Consider the following 25,351-nt stretch of genomic DNA (forward strand, 5'->3'; position numbering starts at 1 on the left):
TGATATTAGAGGGATGTAATAGCCTCTGGAGATTATTCACTGCACCAACTGATTGTTTGTAATAGAATGCCAGACAGTTTGGTGCAGAGTAAAACAAGCCCCGACTGCTTCCAGAGGAAAGCAATCAGGCAATGCTTCAGGAGCATTGATAAGATCGCCCGCAGAAAGAATCCCCAGAATCTTGATTTCAGGGATCCCCTCTGCCCCAAAAGGGGTATCGTCCACCATTGGAACCCCCTCTGCCTCTGGGGGAATCCTCACCACGTGCATTGCAGAAAGGACCTTGAGACTTTTTGTGCCATATTTTCCCACTCCTCTGGCTCCTGGAAAAAGAATGTTGAGGCTTGGAAAAACTTAGGCCAAAGTCAGACAAGGTCTTTCCATCCTGCTTACACCTGGCCAGTGTGTCCTTTACTTTAGAACCAAACAAGGATGATGCTTCAATAGGGGCATTCAAAAAGGAAGACTTGAAGGAGTCCATGAGGTCACAGATGCGCATCCTGGCATGATGTCTCATGACTATGCCTGCACCCACAGCTCTAGCTACCACTTTGGTTGTGTGGGAGAGCAACCTTATAGACGAGTTAGAGATGGACTCAAGGGTGGCAAGTTGAGAGGCAACCTTGCCCCATGCCCAGTCAGAAACTTGACCTGCGAGGGCCCCAGAAAGTTTGGAGATCAGATCCCTTTGGAGCCTCATGAAATGTGCCAAGTAATTCAGAGACCTGACTGCAAAGGTCGCTGAAGCAAAAACTCACTTCTCTAGCCTGTCCACAGCCTGGGACTCTCTACTGGGTGGAATGACAGTAGGATTTTCCTCCGCAAGGTCCTTTTTAGTCGCCGCCGCCACCAACAAAGCATCTACTGACAAGCCTGTAGACCAGTGGGGATGCTCCTCTGATGGGGAAAGAATCTTGTCTGGTCCCTGGGGAATGGCCTCAATAGAATCAGGGTTCTTCCACGCACGCTGTACGACAAGCTGGACTAACTCATCGACAGGTGGGGTCACCCAAGAAGTAGAAGGCCGAGAGTGGAAAGCCTGCAGGAAGACGGATTCCTCCAAGGAAGGGTTGGAGGGGTTTCCAGCCACCCCTCTATTTCAATATTTCCAGAATCTCTACAAAGGAGACATCATTAGAGGGTGACCGTGGGGACCCTTCCCCATCACCGTAGTCCATATCATCTGAGAGAGACTCCTCTGGTGAGTCAAGGTGTTTCCTCTTACATGCCTTCTTCTGAGGGGTTTCTTCAGTGGGAATGTCTGAAGAAGACTTGGAAGGAAAATTACCCTGAACTGGGGTTTCCTGAGGCTTGTGCTCTCGGTGTCCTGGGGAGGTGGCCCGTGGTATCTGTAGTTCAGAGGGAGCAGGGGAAAGATCCAATGTAGGAGGAGCACTTCCAGAAGCAAGCACCTGCTCCTTCACCCAGAAAGCAGGCCTGCCCAAAGAGGAATGTGAGCCTGGAAGTGAGTAAGACAATCTCGGAACCAGAGTCACACCCAGCTCCGTCAGACCCACTCCCAGGAATGGAGCCTCAAGCAAGATCAGGGCAGGTGTTGCCCCCAGATCAGAGGACGGAACCATTAAAAAACTTGTAACCGTGCTCAGAACCGAGGGTTCCATCCCCCAACCATGAGACTGAGGAAGGGACAGTTCCGATGGAACCAAAACCCAAAGGGGAACCTCGGAGCCTCAGTAAGGGTCACTGTCGACACCAAGGAATGGGTTTCCACCAAGGACATCAGAGCTATGGGCCTCAGAACCGATGGATCCAAGGGAGGAGTATAAGTGGGAGTCCTGGAAGCAGTAGACTCAAACCCCGAAGTGGGATGAGTCTTAGCAATGTTTGTTATCCCTCTGGCTTTCAACAGCTGGTCTAGCAGGTGCACCACATCGAATTCAGACAGACTCCTGGTGGACCTTACAGACACTCCTGAAGGGGAGCCTAGCCGGTCTAGAAAAGGGCCATAAGTCTGGCCTAAGAACGGGTCCACTAAGCGGGAGTACTGGGTCCGTGGTGTTTGAGTTGTCGGCACCGAAGACTCTAGCTTGGAAACAGGCAAAAGCGGAATTAATGGTATCGAGAAAGGACTCGGAGTCGAGGCAATTATCGACTCCAAGGAGACTGTCAGAACCGCCTTCAGTGTGGTAAAAGGTGAAGCTGGTGCAGAGACTATCGAAGACAGCAATGTTGGAGCCGTAGTCGTTACAGTAGTCATGACTGGTGCCGTAGATATCGGTGCAGAAGGTGGCGCCAACATCAAAGTTATCGTAGTGTCCATAGAAGCAACTGCAGCTGAGCACGGAACATAAGCAACAGTTAAAGTTGGAGCCGAGGAAGCATTCTTGTGTTCGGTAGAGGATTTGTGGGCCTTGTGTTTGTGGGACTTGCCCTTATCACCAGCTGGTGAAGAAGGGTTGAAATGAAGACGTTTTTTGTCCTTCACTGGAGGGGTTGAGACCTCCAACACAGAAAGGGCCTATGAGAATGGTGAGACTAACAGGCCTTTCCAGATCAATTTGTTTTTTCTCTCATTGAGCATCCACTGACTAAAACTCAGGCAAATCTGGCAAGGATGTTTCACAGAGAGGTGAGAAACCCCCAGACAATAGACACAATCATCATGTAAGTCACTTTTGGGGAGTTTGCCATTGCAGGAAGTGCAATGTTTGAACCCCAACGTCCCTGTTCTCTCAGACATATCCAACACACAAAAGAAAGAACAAAATACTGCTAGGAAAAGAAGCAGAAAGATAGAAAGATACCAACGATGGTATCAAATGATACCACAAGGGTAGGAGAGGGCGTTACCAACGATGGTATAAGAAATACCCAATGGGTAGAGCTAGATAGTGAAAAAGGGTAGAAAGAGAGGTATATTAGAAAAAAAAAAGTTCAAAAATACCAAAATTCGTAAAATATATAACACTTAGCTGGAGGGCTCGGTGAAACGCTGCTATATGGCTGTGCGGCAAACAAGATCTGAGGTAACTGGGAGAAGGGCATTGTGGGTAGCAGCTTAGCTTGAGAGTTTTTGGTGTACGCGAGCTTGGTATTTGGCCGACTCAGTTCCGAGGGCTCAGAACCGAACCCATCAGTGATGAATGGGAAGAAGATTAACCACATTGGATCATCAGTTTGGGACAAGAATATGATATAAAAGAACTTGAGCAAGAGGGAGTGTATAAATATTTGGGAATTGATGAAGGATCAGCACTAAAACATGAGCAAATATGAATAAAGCTTAGTAAGGAATACTTTAGAAGACTTAAATTAATCCTGAAAGAGTACAGTTGTGTACACTTACCATAAATGTAGATGGTCGAGTGTATTCACTGTTGCAGTCATTACATTTGGGTTATCTGCCTGCAGGTAGCCCTCAGCCAGCCTGAATATCAAAGTTGTGGATTCCTGCATCAGATGCTGTCTCTTCTTCCATGACGTCAGGTCATCAGGGGGTATAAAACATGCAGCCGACGCCATTACATCAGTTTTTCTTGCCCCAGATATCAGGTGCCCCCCATAATGGGAAGCAATTATATGTTAGGTTACACCTCCAATAAAAAGCAAATACACCAGAAAGCTTAAATACACCAAACAAGAAGGAAGGTAGAGCCAAGAGACGTCAGGGGGCTGGAGGGAGGATAACCAGGACTGCAACAGGAATACACTCGAACATCTACATTTATGGTAAGTGTACAAAACTGTACTACGTTCTTCGTGTTTCACTGTTGCAGTCATTACATTTGGGTTGATTCCCAAAGCCTAGGAAGGGAGGAGGAATTTAGAGAGCATTAGGACCAGCTATTAAATCCTGCAAGACTGCGGTGGCAAAACCTGCTCTGGATTTAGAAAAAATAGGCATGTGGTAATGCTTGGTGAAGGTATGTACAGAGCTCCAGGTAGCAGCTTCTAGGATGACCCTGGTAGGGACTTCTCTGAGGAAGGCTGTAGAGGTAGATGCAGCCCTGGTGGAATGTGATCTTATCCCCTGTGGGGTAGTTTTTCCATGGTGATTATAGCAGAAATGAATGCAATGGGCTATCCATTTAGAAATGACTTGCTTTGAAATGGCCTTCCCCTCTGCCCCTGCAGCAAAGCCAACAAGCAGCTGTTCACATTTTCTGACAGGTTTGGTCCTGTCCAAATAAAATCAAAGTTGCCTGTGCATGTCCAAAGACTGCAGTATTCGTTCACCTTTTTTTTTGTGGGTTTGGGGAAAAAAGTAGGCAAATTAATGGACTGATTTAGGGCCACACTAGACACCACCTTGGGCATAAAGGAAGGATTGGTCCTGAGGGAAAGCCTGTCTGCATGGAAGATAATGAAGGGCTCCACTGCCATGAGGGCCTGTAATTCAGACACTCTTCTTACTGAAGTGATGGCTAGAAGGAAGGCTGTTTTCCAAGAAAGGAATTTCAACTTTGGAGTTGCAGCTGGTTCAAATGGAGGGAGAGTGAGCTTTTCCAATAGAAAGTTAAGGTCCCAGGCTGGAGTAGGGGCTCACCTGGGGGGGGGGTCTTAAATTTTTTGCCTCTCTGAGGAACTGCTTTAGCAGGGGGTGAGAGAAGAGGGGTGGTTCAGTATTATAATGTGCTGAAATGGCAGAGGCATGAATTTTAATTGAAGAGAAGGATAGGCCTTTGTGGAGCATTTCTGTTAAGTACTGAAGAATATGAGGTAAGCTGGGCACTGTTGTGCCCATCCCCTGAGTTTGGCTCCAGGAACAGTATCTTTTCCACTTTTCAGCATAAGATTTTCTAGTGCTAGGCCTCCTTGCTTCCAGAATAACATCTAACACTTGCTTACTGAGGGATGCTATTAGAGAGCTCAAGGGATTAGCCAGGCTGCAAGGTTCAGGGTTTGAAGCTGAGGGTGCAGAATCTGGCCCTTCTGTTGGGACAGTAGGGAAGGTGTCTGAGGTAGGTGCCATGGCTCCAGCAGTATCATACTGCGCAAGAGGGGGTACCAATGCTGGCATGGCCAGTCTGGTGCAATCAGTATTGTCCTTGGTTTGTCCAGTTTGACCTTTAGCAGAACTTTTGAGAGGAGAGGCAGAGGGGGAAAGGCATATACCGAGAGGCTTTCCCAGGTAAAGTACAGGGTATCCACTTTCCAAGCTTGACTGCGGGGAGTCCTTGTGCAGAATTTGTCCAATTGGTAGTTCTGGGGGGAGGCAAACAGGTCTATTTCTGGAGTCCCCCATTTGTTCCTCAAGAGGTTGAATATTTTTGGTTCCAGTTTCCATTTGTGTGGGTCCATGAGATTTCTACTTAGGTTGTCTGCCAATGAATTTAGCTTGCCTGGCAGGAATTGAGCTTGCAGGTGCACTTGGTACTCAAGGGTGTGTTCTACAGAGCAATGGCTAGTCTGCAGAGAGGGTATGAGTGGGTTCCCCCCTGCTTGCTTATGTACTCACATAACTGTGGTGTTGTCTGTCTTTACCAATAATTGTCCTGGAAGGATGTGGTCCTTGAAGGCTGTCAGGGAATTCTGTACAGCTAACATTTGTTTTTGGTTGATATGCAGGTGCATCTGACTCGGGTTCCAGTTGCCCTGAATGTACTGCCCTGCCAAGTGAGCCCCTCATGCACAGTCTGATACATCTGTTAGGGTTTGGGCAACGGGGTAGATTGAAAGGGAGTCCCTTGTTGAGGTGGCAGGCCTCTGCCCACCAAAGGAACTCTGTCTTTATACAAGGAATGATAGGAATCATTGTTTCCAGGTCCTGAGAATGTTGGCACCATAGGCTTTTTAGATACCATTGTAGTTTCCTCATATGCAGTCTTGCATATGGAATTGGTAGAATGCAAGAGGCCATGAACCCCAGGGCTTGCAGAATTTTCCTTGCAGATAGCTGGATCTCTGTGGCCAGTAGTTTGAAGTCGGCTGTCAAATAAACTTGTTTCTCTGGCGTGAGGAAAGCCATCTGGGAAGTTGTGTTAAAGCTTGCTCCCAGGAATACAATCTGTTGGCAGGGTACCAGGTGAGATTTCATTTCGTTTATGGTGTACCCCAGCGAGGTTAAAAGTTTCTGTGCAAATGCCAGATGTTTTAATAACATGTCCTGGCTTTCTGCCTGAATTAGACAATCGTCCAGGTATGGGTATATCTGAATATTTCTCTGCCTTCAAAATGCAATGGCTGGAGCTAGGCACTTTGTGAATGCCCTGGGTGCAGTAGATAAGCCAAAGGAAAGTGCAGAGAACTGATAGTGCATGGAGCCTGCTCTGAAGTGTAGGTATTTCCTGCAAGATTCCCTTATTGGAATGTGCAGGTAAGCTTCCTTTAAGTCTAAGGTTGCCAACCAGGTATAATTGCCTAGCATAGGAAGCAGCTATTGAAGTATTAGCATTTTGAATTTTGGGATTACCAAAAAGGTGTTTAGAATAGAGAGGTCCAGTATAGGACACCAGGAACTGTCTTTTCTGGGTACCAGAAAAAGTCTTGAGTAAAAACCTTGTCCCCTTTCTTCTGCTAGGACAGGTTGAATACTGATACTTAGAAGAGAGAGAACCTGCTGTTGAGCCTCTGCCCACTGATTTGGGGGTAGGTCTGGCCAACCGTTTGGGGTTGGTAAGGTGTGGAAGAGGAATCTGTATCCTTGGGAAACTATATTTAAAACCCATTTGTCCTGGGTAATGTGTTCCCAGTTTTTTGCATACAGGGTGAGCTTTCCTCCTAAGGGAGAAGGCAATTGAGCAGGGTATGGAAGGGTTAAGGTTAAGTCATTGTGACATTTTTCCATAGGGGGGTGTCTTACTACTTCCAGCTTTGGAAGTGGGAGTCCCCCACTGCTTAGACCTGTGTGCAGCCTGAGACTGCAACCTAGGTGGTCTGCTGTTCCTGAGTTTGGACTGAGAAGGCCTGGAAGAGACTGGAAAGGACCAGTTCTTAGAAGGCCAATGCCTACTAAATCTGGGAGGCTGTACTTGCAGGAAATCTTTAACAGTTTGCATAGATTTAGCTTTTTCCTCCATTTTTTTAAGGACTTCTTCTGCTTTGTTGCCAAACAGGTGGTCTTGGTTTAAGGAAGCATCCAGTAATTTAGCTTTAACATGATCTGGCAAGTTTTGCTCCTTAAGCCAAGCATGCCTTCTAAGTACAGACCCAGTGACAGCAGCCCTGCAAGATGCTTCTAAAGAGTCAAAACCACATTGCAAAGTATGTTTGCCAACTTGTTCAGCAGAATGCATTAAATCCTGTAGTTCTTCATGTTCAGCACAGTCAGGAATCAACATAATTTTCTGTTTAAGTAGTCCCATAATATGCTGCTGATACTTTAACATATGAAACTGGCAATTTAAGGCCCTAATGGCCAAAGTAGCAGAAGTGTATACCTTCTTACCCCATCTGTCCAAGACCCTGGAATCTCTATCAGAGGGGGTAGGGGTTTTTGGCAGCAGTAGCCTTAATGCCCATTGGTCCTTGGGAAATGGTCTCTGGATCCGCAGTAGGATTCTTGAAGAGGAACTTGTGAGAGTCAGGTACTCTGTAATACCTGTCAGGTTTTCTGGGAGCTGTGTCTGGGGCCAGGCTAGATTCCAAGAAGGTATCATCTACAATGTCTAGAACAGGAGGGATAGTTAAAAGCCTGTGTTGAGGGAGGAGTAAGAATTCCCTAAGCCTCTTTTTGGAGTCAGAGTAATCCAGGCTTTCCCAGTGGAAATGCTCCCTAAGAGAGTGTGCAAGGTTTCACCAAAACAAAAATCTTCTGGCGGGAAGCAGAGGGAATGGAATCCTCTGCATCAGAATCCTCATAGGTAGATAAGGGCAAATCCTGGTAATCAGAAGAAACAGAAATTTCAGAATCCTGATCAGAAGACTCAAAAGGAAAATCAGTTCTAGGTCTCTTAGAGGGGGAAGCCTGGCTTCCCCCTAATTAAAGTAATAAGGCCTTCAGCCATTCTAAGCATTTGTTTTTTAGGCATATGGGCCTGACCATGTGGTTTGGATGTCGGTTTTCTAGGCGTGGGTCGAGTTTTAGGCCTTGATGAAGAAGATGGCATTGGTTTAAAATGCAAATCTGTAGGCCTGAATGCACCCTCAGAATCCTGTGCCAGCACAGCGGCTCTGGACCCATCCAAGGTAGAGACATCCGCAGGTTCCATAGTCGAAGAAGCATCTTGTGGCATACTGGACTCAGTAGAAGCCTGCGAATCTGAAATAGCAGGTATCAGGGGCTGCAAAAGCGCCTCACTGAGTACCAGCGAACTGGTGACTAGCTTAACAGAAGCGTCGTCGGCAGTTTTGAACCTATGCAGTCTGTCTCTGTCTTTATCTTTAAGTTTTTTTGGAATATTGGTAGTCGGATGGCTTACCAAAGCCATTTCTGGATAGTTAAACCGAGCACCAAAATAATTTGCTGCAAAAATAGACAGACGACAAATAGTTTGGTGGTTGAATAAGGCACAAAACTGACAGTGAGGGACGTCGTGGTCTGAGCCTAAGCAAGGAATGCAGTACGAATGAAAACCTTTATGAGGTATTTGCTTTCCACAGGTAAGACAATTGTCAACTTTTACTGACATCGGTTAAGAGCAAGAAAAAGGATCCCCAACGGGGTATACTTAGCTTTTTTCGAAGACTTCGGTTCTGAAACTCAAAAATGAAAATTTCAGGAGTAGGCAGACCGGCACTTGCGAGCTGCTTCTGCTTCAGGCACCGTGCGGCAAAACAGACTGATATAATGGTGTCGGTTGCATGTTTTATTCCCCTGATGACCTGACATCATGGAAGAAGAGACAGTATTCGACAAAGGAATCCAAGACTTTGATATTCAGGTCGGCTGAGTGCTACCTGCAGGCAGATAACCCATATGTAATGACTGCAACAGTGGAACATGAAGAACATCAGTGTTGACATCTACGAACAAAATCCAAGCAATAAGCAATTTGCTCCTCCTGTCCTAACTTAACAGTTTTGGAGTGAATGACTGGTCTCAAAATGTGTTGGATAGATTAGATAGGAAAACAAGAAGGATGCTTCATGGTCGCCAAAAGATTTCTAAAAATCAGTGCATACCAAGATTACATATTCCCTGTTCTGAAGGAGGGATGGGCCTCCTTGAAAATGATTACATGTATAGATCTGCAACTGTGGGACTCCACACCTATCTGCTGACCTCACAAGACCCAAATGTAGTAAAAGTTTTGAAACATGAGGAGAACAAATCTAAGAAGACTTCTCTGCTTAATCTAGCAGAAGCATATCGGCATCATGCAGGAATGGAAATCAAACCAGAAGTAGATAAAAAATCAGGGAGCAACTAAATGTGCCAAAAACAAAAGAAATAATCTAAGGTGAAGGGCCAGATATGAAGGCAAGAAATGTGGAAAATGCATACATATACCTGCAAGTAAGTACAAAAAACTTCTGGAAGAACCTCATGTTGATCAGGAATGGATAAGGAGAGGCAAATTCAAACCAAGAGATGAAAGGTTAATACTGATGATGCAAGATAGTGGGATACGTACACACTGGTTTACAAAGTCCATTGAACCTGGGGGAGAAACAGAAAAATGTAGGTTTCATAAAACCGAACTGGAAACAGCTGCATACCTCATTGCTGGTTGTGACATACTAATGTCAGAAGGACTGTATACTGAAAGGCATAATAATGTGGCAGGATTGTTGCACTGGGGATTGTGCAAACATTATGGTATTGAAGTGGCTGAAAAAAAACTGGAAACCTGAACCACAAACCATCATAGAAAATGATGAAGTTTACATCACATGGGAACACCCATTATCAACAATTTAAGACAGATGCTAGAAAACCGGATATAGTGGCCCATGAAAAGAAGACAAAAGCAGCATTGATCATTGAAATCACCACACCCAGTGACTACAGTGTCCTGTGTGCAGAGAGATACAGTCATAAAATATCAGGATCTACAGGCAGAAATGAGAGCAATGTGGAAGAAACATACCCAGACAGTTCCAATAATAGTAGGAGCAACAGATCTTATAAAACAGAATCTACAGCTGTATTTAGATATGCTACCAATACGTGTAACCATGTATGAATTGCAGGAGGAGTCATTACTGTGCACATTGCCGGTGCTGCGAAGAGCACTTTTGGCTGACATCAAAGATTGAAACAATACTGATTTCACAAACTTTAATTGTGCTTTGACTTAGGAATGGGGTCCATTCCCTTCATGGTATTAGAAACCTATACATATGCAGGAACTGGAACATCAACAAAGGTTTCTTACAAAAAGAATACAGGAAGTAAACACAATGTCCAATGCTGACTGCCTCAAAGCCATGTCTCTTTACTCTGTATCATGCATACTTCGGACAGGTGATCTTTGCCTGGCATACAGGGCATCCCTGGAGCATGTTTTGATGAATATATTGCACACCCATAAAACAAACTGCATTAGAATTGCTAGATTAAAAGTAAGAAATTTTGCTTGTGACATAAACAGGACATGTTAGAGAGACAGGAACAGGCTCCCTATCCGTGTGAAGCGAAATTTGGACCAATAGATGGGTAATCAAAAATTCATCCCTTTCTGGCTCCTATGTCTCTGATTGACAGAGGCAATCAGTAAATCACCACTAATATAAATCAAATTTGTGAGTCACATTTGGGTTGCACGGCTTGATTTATAAGGGCCATAGTTGTCATTAGCCTACTATACACCTATGAACGTATAATGATGAAACATGAGGAAAGTTTGAGAAATAAGGATAGAGAAGGATTTTGGATGCAGATGTTTAAGAAAAAGAACAACCATACAGAATGTTCTATTCATAAAGTTTAGAAAATATTCTTATAGAACAAAGTCAACATGGGAATGAAGAAAGGGGATTTTGCCAAAAGGGATGAGTACAAGTAGTTTTACAGAAAATAGTTAAGGGGGCTGGAATTTACTGGAGAAACCAAGGTACTGGGAGAAAATAGAGAGAGAAGAGTAACAACATGGGATAAGGCACAGTAGAAGTCTGGACTACAGACTGCCTTCCCTACCAGGGACTGAGATCAGAGTACAGGCAAAGAGAAAGAGATATGGGAGTGCCAAGTGAAAGACCAGTTCCAGTAGAATTTTTAGTTGAGTGTAGAACAGAAGCTGCTGATTAAAATGGGATAATTATAGTAGTAGTGTGTATAAACTACTAACTATAAGAATCATTACGAGGAGGTTACAACATACTGGGGAGAGAGATTCGAAATGCAATTTACAAAGGACCAATGCGATGACATTTATATAGCTCCTATGTATGAAACAACATCCAAAAAGTTTAATATTTTTTGCTTGGAAGTCTTTGTATAGGTATTTTTATACCCCAAGCAGACTTTAGAGAATTTTTTCCTAAGGAAGTCAGCAAATGCTGAAGGTGTGATGGAAAAAAGAGAGAGATGTAGCTAGGAATATGCTTTTTGGAGAAGTATAACAACGTTGGCAGATTTTTAAAAAAATACAGAGTATATTGCTAAAAATATTGGAAATAATTATTTTGAGCTGGGACACAGGATTTGAATTGCCTAGACACAGTAAGGCCTTACTAAGTTTAATGCCACTGGCTAACAAAGAAAGCAATTACTAAAAAAATAGAAATAAAAATCTAAACCAGCTGTAATTGATGTACTGCTTATTGTAAAGGACATAAAAGGAAAGAGCAAATTACATAGAAATAACAGAATAATGTTCAGAAGTAGGAGCTTGGGTTAAGTGAAGACAGGAATTCAGCAATTTATGCAATTCTGGCATGAATAATTGTTAAAGAAAAAACATATATGTAATGTATAATGCATGAATATGAAACATGTTAATATGGTTTGTTTTATTTTATATTAGTGTGTGTGTGCCTATGTTTTAAGTGATAATTTAATAAATGTGTTTAAAAAAAGTTAGACACTGATGCACTTGGTACTACATGGGGCTGAAAAAAGGTCACAGCAAGGCTCTCCCCAGTAACAGAAGAATTTCCATTTCAGTGAATGGCTTAAAGACCATTTATGCAGCATAATCGTATCATCTACAGAATTGGTTTCTCCGCAAATGTGGTTGGTAAGCAGAAAACAGTTGTTAGATATAGCACATTCTGATACCTAACATGACTTCTCAACAAAGGGGAAAGTAAGTTCCTCCCTATTTGTTCACATAGCACACCACTGCCACACTGTTGGCATGGATGGCAAATGTGCCTTGCCAACAGGGATCCTGACATGCCTGTGGAGTCAGAAGGGCCACCCTCATCTCTAGAACACTAAAGGAGGAAACTGGCCTCCATCTGTAATTATACAGTCTGGACTGTCTGACAATAATAACTTCTGCTTCTCATCTTACAGCACAGGCACTTGTGGGAACAGTCAACAATAAGCAGAAGACAGAAATGGCCTGCCCAGAGGCAAATGTATTGTGTGCACCCACCAAATCAAGAGAATGTTGCACATCCTGGATATCTTGTCAGGCAGAAGCATGGGATCTAGGAGTTGCTGCCACTGTAGTTTCAGTGCCCACTAAAGTATTGTCATATAATATATGGCATCATGAATCATATTTACTACTGTTACCATAAGCCCCAAAACTTTGCGGAAAATCAAATCAGGACCTGTTTAAACTAGTAAGACTTAGTTCACAGTGTTTTAAAATGGAAGTATCCTGACATACAGCAGACAGGTTCTAGAGGTTATATTGTCCAGTGTGCATCTAATGAATGTGAGCATTTACCCAGAAGGAGCATTATGAGTTTGCTGTGTTCAATGTCATTTCTAAGCAATGAAAAGCCTCAGGAGAAATTCCCTAGCAGAGATCTGCCTGTCCTTCTTTGGGGCTGACAGGAGGCAGTTATCCAGGTATGGAAATACATTGATTCATTGTAGCTTCTGGTTCATCACAACTATGGGCATACATTTGGTGAACATCCTATGGGTAAAGAAAACCCAAATGAAAGTGTCTGGAATTAAAATCTGGCTACCAACCAGAAGTACAGGTATTTCCCAGTATCCAAGGCAATTCTGATGTATACATAGGTATCCTGGATGTCCAAAGAGCACATCCAAATTCCTGATAGGGAAGGATGGACTGCACTATGGCGATATGAAAGGACTTCTTTAGAAGATGTTCTTTTCTGGTCTGGTAGGGCCCTCTTGAATGGCTTCTTTTTTTAATGAGGCTTAACAACCCTTTTCTTACCATACCATTCTAGTGGGAGAGATAAAGAGATCTGCCAAGCAGATAGACTAGAGCTCAGAAGAGGATGCAGACAGAAATTGTGCAGCCTCTGGATGCTAATGGTCTAATCTACTTGTCCCATGTGACAGCAACCAACACAGGTAAGTGAAGAATTGAAGGGTCAGACCCCAAACTTCCTCCAGGCTGAAACAGCCAGACAAAGCCTCATGGTTTATTCTGCTGTCCCCCAGACCCAGGAACACTGTTTTCCTGGTTCTGCTGAGGGTTACAACCTTTGGACTGGTGATTGTTCTGGAAGTTCCCAAAATCATGTCAGAGCCCCCATTATTCTTGTACTTTTGGCCACACCAAAAAACAAAAACAAAAACATAGCTAGCAATAGCTTCAATGCATTCCAGAGAATGGGTGTTGAAGAGTTTTGAATTTTACTCTAGTGTTTATAAATTTGTCCTCTTGTTCCATCTCTAGTTCCACTTTAACTGGGCAGTAAGAATGTTTGCATTAGTATCCTTGGCAATGTTCATAAACACAGACAGACGTGATGGTGGAGATCTGTGCCAGCACAGAATTGCGGGGAAAGCACATGAGATACTGGCGATATGAATGTGGCTGCATCTGGGAAAGCAATTTAAACCTTAGGTGACCTTTTATCAAAAGGTACATTTCATCAGCCAGCTCTTACTGGAAATACAACATATCAGATAAGTTCATAGCCCAGAAAATATGACTTAAGAAAGCACAAATTTGCTTCTGAACTTCTTGTCCAGATGATGGACATCAGTACTCAGCAGGGTTGCCACAACAATGGAGCAATATCTAGGCATCTATACACAAGTTCACTCTTTGGAGATCAAAATACCTTGTCTAATCTCTTCAGTAAAAGTACAAAAATTTCAAGGTTCTACCATGCTGTCCTTGTTACAGCCAGGACATCTTGTCAACTGGGGGACCACCCAGGAAACTGGCAAGGGGGAAGATGCCCTAAGGAGAGGTAGGGAGTCAACAGGCCAACTATTTTCTTTCTCATCATCTCCAAAACCTTTCTCTACACTTGGAGTCACCTGGGGGTAGGGTGAGAAATCAACATCCTCTTCTTCACTAATGTTTAGCAAAGGAGATTCCAAGGGAGGAGAAGAGAAGTTTAGTAAGGATGAAGGTCCTTTAATCACCTCATCACCAGAAGGTAGAAATATTTCAGACAAAATTTGCTAAATTCTGTCAAAGTCCAAAGGGCAGGAGGTCAACAGGCCAACTATTTTCTTTCTCATCATCTCCAAAACCTTTCTCTACACTTGGAGTCACCTGGGGGTAGGGTGAGAAATCAACATCCTCTTCTTCACTAATGTTTAGCAAAGGAGATTCCAAGGGAGGAGAAGAGAAGTTTAGTAAGGATGAAGGTCCTTTAATCACCTCATCACCAGAAGGTAGAAATATTTCAGACAAAATTTGCTAAATTCTGTCAAAGTCCAAAGGGCAGGAGGTCGTCAAACTTCTTTTATTGAATTCTAAATAAAAAACATAATTTTCTGACAATCTATTTCAATAGCTATGCTTCTAAAATATGCAAGACCTAGCAGATGAAGGTTTGGAAGGAACAAAGATTTTCCTGAGCACAATATCTAATAAAGATGAACAACTTTCAATTGTAACTAGCTTCGCATGATAAGGTTCTGAAACAATATTTTTTTCACTTTATATTTGTATATAACTCGCTATACTCTTAGTAATACAAACCTGGCAACATTAACTAAACGAACTTGATTTGTATATAAATCATTATACTCTTTTTAACATGATATTTCAATCACTTACTATGTGAACCTGATGTGTCAAGTTTTTTCCTTAGTTTCTGTATGTAAGTTCTATTCATTCTTTGCAACTTCTGGGTTTCAGCTGAAATGGGTCCTTGTGGATCAGTGTACTACCCCTGATAACAAACATGAATAAGTAAACCAATAAATAAATTACATTTAAATGGAAGCTTATGGAACCCCTGAAGGGGTTTCTCAGTGCTAAGACTCGGACGGGAATCCCCAGGTTCTCAGCTCTTTCAGGTTTAACTAGGTTACCTTTGTTGGTACATTCCTTTCCTCTCTGCATTTTCTTCTCCTGTGGATTTTCAGCTTTGCCATAAACATGAGTCAGAAGGGGTCAACCCAGAAAGGGGAGTTGATATGAAAGCCCCTTCTGTAGCTGGTACTTAGCTCTGGTTTTACCTTTGCAGTAGCTGTATATTTCTTATCTCTTTCAGCATAACTGGTGTGAAAGATTCACAGATCTCACAGTCTTCCTCAAATGCAGCTCAACCAAACAAAAATACACTATGACTGCATTTTCTGAGGTGGGATCTTTTCCCCCATATTTACACCTCATAAAAGCTTGGCTATCTATAACCAGAAAAAACTGAGACCGGGTTAAAAAAAAAAACTGTGACAGGCAGTTCAAAAGTAAACCACAAATTTGCAGAAAAAAAAATCAACACAAACACTTACTGAGATATTAAGGTCGACATGAATCTAAGGACCTACAAACAAAATTATATATATATATATATATATTTTACAGAACAGTGGCAAAAAAAATAAAAAAGAAACAGTTATTTTGCAAACAAAATCAAAAAGCAAAGCAATGGCAAAACTTAAAGAGAAGCAAAACCACTCAAGTGGGGATGAAGGTGGTGGTGACGGGAGTCATCCATGGAAAACAGTCAACAGATGGAATCTACTAACTTTAAAATAGCCTACTGCTCAGGAATTCATGAAACAAGATATCAAATCAAATGTCAAAAAGTAAAATAATTGAAAAATGAAAAGGCAAAGGAAATATGCTAAAAGTAGCCCCTGAGCACTTAGCAAGGCAAGACAGATCTGGAAAGAAAGCTTGTTTGCAGAAAACCTAATTGGAAGAAGGTAGAAAGTAGTAATATGGGAAAGTTTCAGATGCGGAGATGTCCAAGTTCCGATGGTCTTAGTCCTAATAGGTTCATACTAGAAAACTGGTGTTGAGACCATTGAGAGTCAGCCCAAAAATGTATTCAAAAGTTACCTTCTGTCGTGATGAGGGCAACACAGAATAAAACCCTCACAGAATTTATAGCTATCCATCCAACTGTCACGATTTTAACTGAAGATGGCAAGGGTACTACTCTGTTTAATGTATAGTGCAAATTTTTTCCAGCAGTGAGGAGCACATTGAGAAAGGACTCTATACCACCAGTGGGTCTGTGTTCAGCCATTGAATGGACTAACCATAGAATGCTTGAACATCAAACAAAAAGCATTAAGTTCTCTCACCAAACTTTCATTTCATCGACAGGGTAAGTAACTACTTGTCCAACACTTCCCTATCTCACACACGGAAGTGTTTCAAACCCATCCAGGTGGGGGTCTTTGTTGGACAAGTAGTTACCTACCCTGTTGAAGAATGAAAGTTCGCTGAGTGAACTTTCAATGTTTATTATTTGATGTTCAGCTCATTCGATGGCACTCAACAGACCCCCCCTCACCATGTTTTGTTGATTAAGATTTAGTTCCTATGTAAAAGTATTCAAGCCGGAATCTGCAAAGGTGTAGGAAATCATGACAAAAATTGCTAGAAAGAGATCACCACAAAGGTGTCTATAGGAAACTGTACAATGAGAAGGTTGCCAGTTTGTCAGGATAACTATGGGTCTTGACAAGGATGAATCTACTCATCTCAGGATCTATAAAATGCAAAGATGTGCAGTCAAAAAAGTAGACAATAAAGCAGACAATGGATATCCAAGAAAAACAGTACTTTGACTTACTTGACAATCTTATTGTTCCAAAATGGATACTCTTGCTATTTTAATCAGGTTACTAAAAGCTGTTCACAAAATAATTAGGAGCTGTACCATACTTTGTTATGTAAAGCATTTTTCCATCCTGTTTTTATTTTATCTCCTAAGAAACAGTAGCTTACCTAGTAAGTGCATAATAATAACAACACTAAACTCATGGAGAGGGTTCTTACATGGGCTAAAGGAATAAACCAGAAAGAAATTAAACAGCATCATTACCTATGAGCTCTGCAAACCCACCAACAGGAAGGCGGCAGGTTCCTGTAACAAACTGTAGTAAGCGGATTCGTTTCTCATTGTCCATATCTTTCACAACCTATATGGAAAACAAAACATATAGAAACTTTGTAATACACAATGTTTCTGCAGTCTCTGAACAATAGAATGGTTTTAGAAATGGTCTCTACTGGTCTCTTCAAATGCTATACATGAAAATAACTTCCTTTTCTTCCTTGAGTTAAATTGTTTTTTTTTCGGCTAGAATAATGTTGATATCAAACAGTTTTGTCAGAAAGCTCAAGCTTCTTTTCCTAAATGGTAAAGATACTACATACAATACTGGTACAGCAAGATCAGAATTTACTATTTAAAAAGGTGAAATGTAGTATAAAAGTTAAAAAAAAAAAAACTGCTGGTACATGTCAGCTTGTGTATAAATGCAAGACAAAACTTAGTTCAAAGAAATGATGTTTCTAGTGCCAAACTCTCTTGCTCTCACATGTTGGGGGGAGAGACAGATGGGGGGGGACTCTTTCGATTTGTTTAGCATGTGGTCTTGTTGGAATGTTCATGGATGTTTAAAGTTTATTCACCTTAGAATTGTCCATTACCATTGATTTTTGGAAACTCTTTACCTGTGCACTCTTTCCAGCATAAAAAGATGCACTCAGTAATTTCCAAAGTTTTTCCATAGTGAGCTCACTCCAGTCTCTTGTTTGCCTCCATGATATCTACAGAAGGATTGTGCAATATAAATGGGACCCATCTTCTCAGTTCACAAACAGAAACAGAAGAACTAAAAGATGGTACCAACAAAAACAACAATCCTGGGGACAAAAAGGAGAGTTCACAGATTTTTGACTGCAGTCCTTGAAAATACAGGGTTAAACCAAATTCTTATGTAACTAAACTACATTATATGGAATAGAAAACAGGACAGTGTTCACATATGTATAACTCCAGAGCAATAATAAATGTTGATCAGGTAAGCTAGGAAACAGATCAGGAAGGATGATCACAGTGAAGCCTAGTCTGAATACAAACTAAAAGTCTTTCGACTTTTCCTGGTTAGGGGTCACCACAGCGGAACTCCGATCCGCTAATGACTGGCAGTGGATTTTTACTGAGCTGAGTTGCCAGCCCAACCTTCAAAGAAGGCACACCATTTGCACGCACCTACCTGCATGTCTTTAAACGTCACTCGACCACAGGGAGGACATGCAGGCTGCACACAGAAGGCGCTCCAGCCGAGAATCGAACAGGAGAGCCTCTTGCTGTGAGGCGACAACGCTAACCACTGCAACACCGTAGCCCTGGTCTGAATACAAACTGAAAAGCTAAAAATAGTGTGTGGTAAAAAGTACAGGGTTTAGTCCAGTTTGCATCATCACAAATCACCTGGTCAGACCCCTCTATCCCAAAAGCAGGTAATGAAGCTTGACAGACCCCCACCCTTGTGGAACAAGTCCAGGGAATGTTAGGAGGGGTAGGCAGACCCAACATAGGATGGGGTCACTGAGACAGGCTGATGGTTGACTGTGTAGGAGAGGGGAACCCCCCCCCCCAAAAAAAACAACAGTCAAAACACATGTACTAGAACATGTGCAGCCTATAGGCAAGCACAACAGATGGTAATTTGCAAAAAAAGACCCTCTGTATGACCACGTGAGTTGGGGAGATGAAGCCTCTCATCTCACACACTTTACTAATTTTATGCTGAGGTTGCTGTGCCTTGGATAAATGGCAGTCATTAACATACATAAAAAATACTCTCTCTCTTTTTTCAAACAATTGTTCTTTCTCTGGGAGGCTGGCTGGAAGCTTAGAGAACACACAACTATATGAGCACAAAGCTTTACTCTTCCAGTAGTGACAAAACGTGGCTATCACAAACATAAGTGGAAAAGTACAGCTGTGTCTTTCAAGGGATGAAGTGTCAAAGCAGGCAGAGTGTAAAGGCATAAATGCACCATCCTTTCCTTGAACAGTCTGAGGTGGCCAATTAATGTGTTTCAGGATTTCACTTGTGTGTGTAGAGGAGCAGCAACCTAACAATAATCCAGTGTTCAGTGGGCAATATGTGAAATAACTAAGGGGGTCTGATTTAGAATTTTTAAGCATCTTGCTGAAGATACCATCCAGACATGTCTCTCAACTGTACAGATTTTTGCAGAATGTCCAGATTTTTCCCTCACATTTTTGGTCTGTTTCCCCCCATAAATTGTGACTTTCTGGCACATTATTAGCAAATCATTGAGTGTTGAAGTCAGAACATAATGACAGACGTTTGAGTTTCAGACTTCATGCCATTCAGAAAATTCATGCTAATGCAAAACCAGTTTTTCTATCAACTTTCTAAGTTTGTAAGAGCAATATTTAAAAAGTGTCCCTATTTTGGGGCCTTTGTCTGCCCTTTACTTATAACTGTCTAGATTTTTTGCTCTAAGCAGTTGAGAGGTATCCAGGAGTGTGCAGCAAAGGAATGCTACTCACACAAGCTATCAGATGGGTCAAAGAACCTGGTATATAGGACAGAAGGAAAGACTTTAATTTCCATTGTCCATTACTTTAGGCCAATACTGAAGAAAAGGAGATTCATTCTCCATGATTGGAGACAGGGAGGCATGTTTAATGTCAAAGTGAATGTTTAAATTGGGATGGCTGAAAACAGAAAAGAAGACTTTCTGGTGCCAAAAGTACCAAAACAACAATTTTTATTTTTTCTGCTCTTACCTTCCTGCTCATGTAAACCTGGCAATCAACTAAGGAGTAGGTGTTTAATAGGCACAGAAAATGGATGTCACTTAATCACATAGGATCATAGGAAGTTACTAGGCTATTAGCCCTGAGGCCCTTACAAGTCTAGCCAAGAATTTAACCCATGTTCCAACAAGTCAGCACCCTATATGCCACTGTCCAGCAGGGACACAGGTGGAATCTCAGGGGTGTATTTTCTGTTTTGGCATTCAGTTTCAGGCCATGTTTCTGGCACCAGTCATTTGTTTGGGTTAGATCTTCTTGGAGGATGTCCACATCACTAGCGGAACTGATGACAGCACCCAGCTTTAAGTCATCTGCAAACTTGGTCAGCCATAGTCCACTACATTTGGCCTACACCTCTAAGAAGTATATCCCAAACAGCAGAGGCCCCAAGACCGATACCTGGGGTACACCGCTTGTTACAGGTCTACTACTTGAGGTGGCTTACCAAATTTTGACTAGGTGGATTCTATCAGTGAGCCAGTTTGCTTCCCATCTGGTAACATATGGATTGATGCCTAGTTGAGAGAGTTCATCTATTATACCTGAGTGGGCAATAGTATCGAAGGCCTTGGCCAGGTCAAGGTAGGCGGTGTGCACCATCTTCCCATCATCTATGACCTTGGTGACCGACACAAAGACGTCGACCAAATTTAACAGGCATGACCACCCCTTGACAAAACCAAACTGTGTGGGATCAAGTGTCTGGAGGTTGCCAATGCCCTTGTTAACGAAGTCCATGATAATCCACTCCATGGCCTTGCAGATCAGGCTAGTTAAGCTGATGGCTCAATAATTTCATGGATCAGTGAACGCTCCAACTTTGTGCAAAAAGATGACAGTAGCTGTCCTCCACTTGGCTGGGATGAAGCCAGTACTCAGGCTTTGGTTGCATAGGATATCTAGTGGTGCTGCAAGTTCCTGTCTGAGTTCATGTAGGATGCAGCCTAGGATGTTATCGGGTCCCATGGAGGCTGTATTTTTTGCCTTTGAGAGGGCAATGATGACTTGCTCCCTAGAGATAAGGGGAGGGGGGCAGGTACTGGAGATGTCCTGTTTTACTGATGGGGGGGACAGAGGAGTGAAGTTTTCACTGAACCTGTCTGCCAGCAGGTTGGAAATATCTACAGAGTTTGTGTATGTGGTGTCCTTGACCACCAGTTCTGAGCAGATCTGGGTGCTTTCCATGAGATTGCGGACATATGTGAAGAAAGCCTTGTGATTGTCTTTAGTAGATGTGGTCAGTTTGGACTTGAAGTTTGCTTTGGAAGATTTTGCTAGTGCTCTTATTTGCTTGTTCAGGCTAAGGAGAGATTACTTCCAATTAGACACCTGCTCCTTCTTGGTCTTGGACAGCAATTTTTTCCAGAAGTGATAAGTGCAAATTCAACTCTAAGTTTATTTAAGTGCTTATTTTCCATGCAACCTAATAGTAATAAAACATGTAATGTGACTACTACTACTACTACTAATAATAATAATAATAAAACATACAATTAAACCATAAAATTACCCAAAATGGAAAAAAATATTTGAGCTACATAAAAGAAAGTAAAGTTGTGTAAGAACTTATTATGACAGATGATGTCTGACTGATCACTACTGCAATATTACTAACAATTGGGATATCCCTTCAGAAACAGTTGTACATCTGGCCAGCATACCAAAGCCTAGGCATCCTTCTCTTGCATGATATGTCTGATGTATGACCAAAGCAAGCAATGGATGGAAAGTACATAAGGAACATAATGGGTGCAAAGTAAGTTAAGGCAAAAGGTACAGAAATAAAAACATGCCAGCTAGAAGAGGGAGAAAAGGAATACGAATCCCATCTTTGGTAAAAGAAGAAAGGGGGTAACTGAGGGAGGATTGTTAACACTGAAGCACAGATCAGAAGGACATCTACCGGTATGGTAAGTTCTTACACAACTGAAATATGTCTGTCTTTCGATCATTGTTATGGTATTACTAACAAATGGAAATACTTCCAAAGTTTTTTAGATATTAAGGGAGGAGGAATGAGAAAATGGACTAGGAGCTATAATTTCTTGAAGGATAGACCTAGCAAATCCAGCTCTAGCTCTAGAGAAGGTATTGATCTATTAATGCTTAGTAAGTGTGTGTATGGAAGACCAAGTATTTGCTTCTTAAATGGATTTAGAATCCAGACCTTTGGAAAATAACTCTGGAATAATAGGCCTTGAATGAATCTGGGAACTGTCTTCTGTGGAAAGCATTAACAATGAAATTGCATAAAAAAGCCATTTAGAAATTGTGTGCTTAGACACTGGTATATCCAACTTTTTTCTCTTGGAAAGAAAGGAAATGTTGATCTGACTTTCTGATGGACTTAGTTTTGTGAAGATAAAATCTGAGCTGCCTGAGCTTGTCCAAGGAATGCCGGATTCTCTCTCCCTTGTTATGAAGAAAAGGGAAAAAGATAGGAAACGTTAATGGACTGGTTCAGAGAGAATTCATTAACAACCTTAGACATATAGGAAGGGTTAGCTCTGAGAGTTACTCTGTACTTAAGGAAAATTAGAAAATGAGTAGTTATCCCTAAGGACCATAGGAAGTTATTAGGTTGTTGGCCCTGAAGCCCTTACAAGCCTAGCCAAGAATTTAGTCCTTGTTCTGACAAGTCAGCACCCAATGCCCCTGTCCAGCATGGACACAGGTGGAATCCCAGGGGTGTATTTTATGTTCCCCATCCAGTTATCCAGGTTGCACTTAAAAAGGTTTAATGAGGTACTCTGTTTGATGTGGATTGGGAGTCTATTCTGCAGAAGGGGGAGTTTCTGGGACACAAATCTGTCCCGCCAACGAGTCCTGCTGATGTCACAGACCAAGTTGAGGTTGCACATACAGGTTACTTGAGTGAAGCTTGACTTGCTGAAATGGAGCAGGCCCATCAGGGCGGGGTCTGAGACTGCTTTGTATGGCAGACAGAGATCACCTCTGAGGAGTCTGTATAGGAAACTGAGTAGAGGGACAGGGCCTTTAGCCTTTCTGTGTAAGGTAGGTGTTTGAGGTCCTGGATTCTCTGCGTGAGGAATCTGTGGTCTCTCCAGCTACTGCATGTGCTTCGTGAGGTACATGCTGAAAGTGGGGAACCGTATTCAATAATCGATCTTAGAAGGGAAGGATACAGAGATGTTGTGACCACCTTTTCCCTACATGAGATACCCCTACTGATGAGGTGGGCCATGCAGAAAGCTTTTCGTACAATGGAGGCAATATGGTGGTCAAAAGTCAGTTTGCCATCAACCTGGGTTCCCAAGTCCCTCACGACTGATTGCATGTTTAGTGCCTTATTATCAATGTGATCATTTGTGGGGATGTCAACTCTCCCCAAAGGGAATGATGATGCATTTTTTGGCATTCAGTTTGAGCCCATGTTTCTGACATCATTCATATGTTTGGGTGAGACCCTCTTGGAGGATGTCCACATCACTAGGGGAACTGATGACACAGCCCATCTTGCAGTCATCTGCAAACTTTTTCAGCCATAGCCTAGTGGTTTTGGCCTGCACCTCAGAGAATTATATCCCAAAAAACAAAGGCCCCAAGACCGTAGGGTGACTGTATCCCTGGGGTACACCACCCATTACAGGTCGACTGCTTGAGGTGGCTTCCCCTATTTTGACTAGGTGGGTTCTATCAGTGAGCCAGTTTGCTACCCATCTGTTAACATATGGACCGATGCCTAGTTGACAGAGTTTATCTATTATACCAGAATGGGGAATAGTATCAAAGGCTTTAGCCAGGTCAAGGTAGGTGGTGCGCACCAGCTTCCCTTCATCCATGGCTTTGGTGACTGTCTCAAAGAATTCGACCAAATTTGACAAGTATGACCTCCACTTCACAAAATCAAACTGTGTGGGATCAAGTGTTTGGAGATTGCCAATGTCCTTGTTAATGAAGTCCATGACAATCCACTTCATTGCCTTGCAGATCAAGCTAGTTAGGCTGATGGGTCTCATTTTTCCTGGATCGGTGGATGCTCCACCTTTGTGCAAAGGGATGACAGTGGCTGTCCTCCACTCAGCTGGGATGAAGCCAATACTCAGGCTTTGGTTGAATAGGGTGCCTAATGGTGCTACAAGTTCCCGTCTGAGTTCATGCAGGATGCAGCCTGGGATGTTATCTGGTCCCATGTAGGCTGTATTTTTTTGCCTTTGACAGGGTAGTGATGACTTGCTCCCTAGAGATAAGGGGAGGGGGACAGGTGTTGGGGATGTCTTGATTTACTGATTGGGGGGACAGCGAGGTGAAGTTTTCAGTGAACCTGTCTACCAGTAGGTTGACTATATCTACGATGTTTGTGTATGGGGTGTCCTTGACCACCAATTCTGAGCAGATATGGGTGGGTACTTCCATTGAGATTGTGGACATATGTGAAGAAAGCCTTTTGACTGTTTTTAGTAGATCTGGCCAGTTTGGACTCAAAGTTTGCTTTGGGGGATTTCACTACTGCTCTCATTTGCTTGCTCAGACTGAGGAGAGATTGCTTCCAATTAGGCACCTGCTCCTTCTTGGTCCTGGATAGCAGCTTTTTCCTTTTATTATAGAGTTTATTTATTGCTGAAGTTCACCAGACAGGTTTACTATTCTTTGAGGAGGAGGATTTTGTCCTGTCAGGTATTCCTGACTCCATGCAGCTATATAAGTGCTTGCATAGTACTTTGGTGTAGGTTTGGACATATGTGCCAGTTCCTATGGAGGCGAGGGAGCTGTAAAGCTGTTTATACCTTCCCTCAGGAGGTTGTAATCAGCTTTCAAGAAGTTTTTTTGTTTGACCCTATCTAGGGGGAGGTCGGGGAGATGGTGACTTCAAAAGTGACGGCTTTGTGGTCGTATCGTATCAGGGAGGAGGACACTGTAGGGATCCTGCAGTGGTTACTCATGTTGGTTAACACCAAGTCCAAGATATTTTCACCTCTTGTGGGGGTGTCAACCAGCTGGTCCAAGGCATTTGCATTGACAAAATTAAGGAATCGCTGGGCATTCGTATTTTGGCATGAGTAGCTCTTCCAATCTATGGCTGGATAGTTAAAGTTGCCCAGGATCAGGGTAAAGGGTTGAATTTTGATAGATTCGAAGAGGTCCAGATAGGTGTAGTGGGCATCTTGAGTCAAAGTTGGGGGCCTGTAGATAACTAGGTTTTGAATAGGGGTCCTGTCAATGGTTAACTGCACCTGGAGTGTCTCCGGTGTGTCATACTGTTTGACCAGGTGTGTATGTCTTTTATATATACTGCAACTCCACCTCCTTTTGCTTAGCTGGCCATGGTTTGGGGTCTGAATATATGACAGGATGAGTAACCTGGTATGGCTGGGATGCTCTCCGCAGCTCTGAACCAGGTTTCTGTGACTGCTCAAATGTCAGCATCTTCCAGAGT

The 25,351-nt window shown here is 42.6% G+C and overlaps 1 protein-coding gene across 5 annotated transcripts in view; it reads right to left on the minus strand.

Annotated features, from left to right (window-relative positions):
* The window catches only part of WWP2 (WW domain containing E3 ubiquitin protein ligase 2), a 1,859,587-nt gene that overhangs the window by 86,980 nt on the left and 1,747,256 nt on the right, over nucleotides 1-25,351 (minus strand). For all 5 annotated transcript variants that reach the window (XM_044081781.1, XM_044081779.1, XM_044081780.1 and 2 more), the window contains one exon: nucleotides 17,191-17,287. In XM_044081781.1, the coding sequence (XP_043937716.1) occupies nucleotides 17,191-17,287 (97 nt within the window). The remainder of the gene's footprint in view (nucleotides 1-17,190; nucleotides 17,288-25,351) is intronic.

The sequence above is a fragment of the Protopterus annectens genome, chromosome 8.part1 (genome assembly GCF_019279795.1).
Source record: "Protopterus annectens isolate FY-2018-M chromosome 8.part1, PAN1.0, whole genome shotgun sequence".
Classification (NCBI taxonomy): domain Eukaryota; kingdom Metazoa; phylum Chordata; order Ceratodontiformes; family Protopteridae; genus Protopterus; species Protopterus annectens.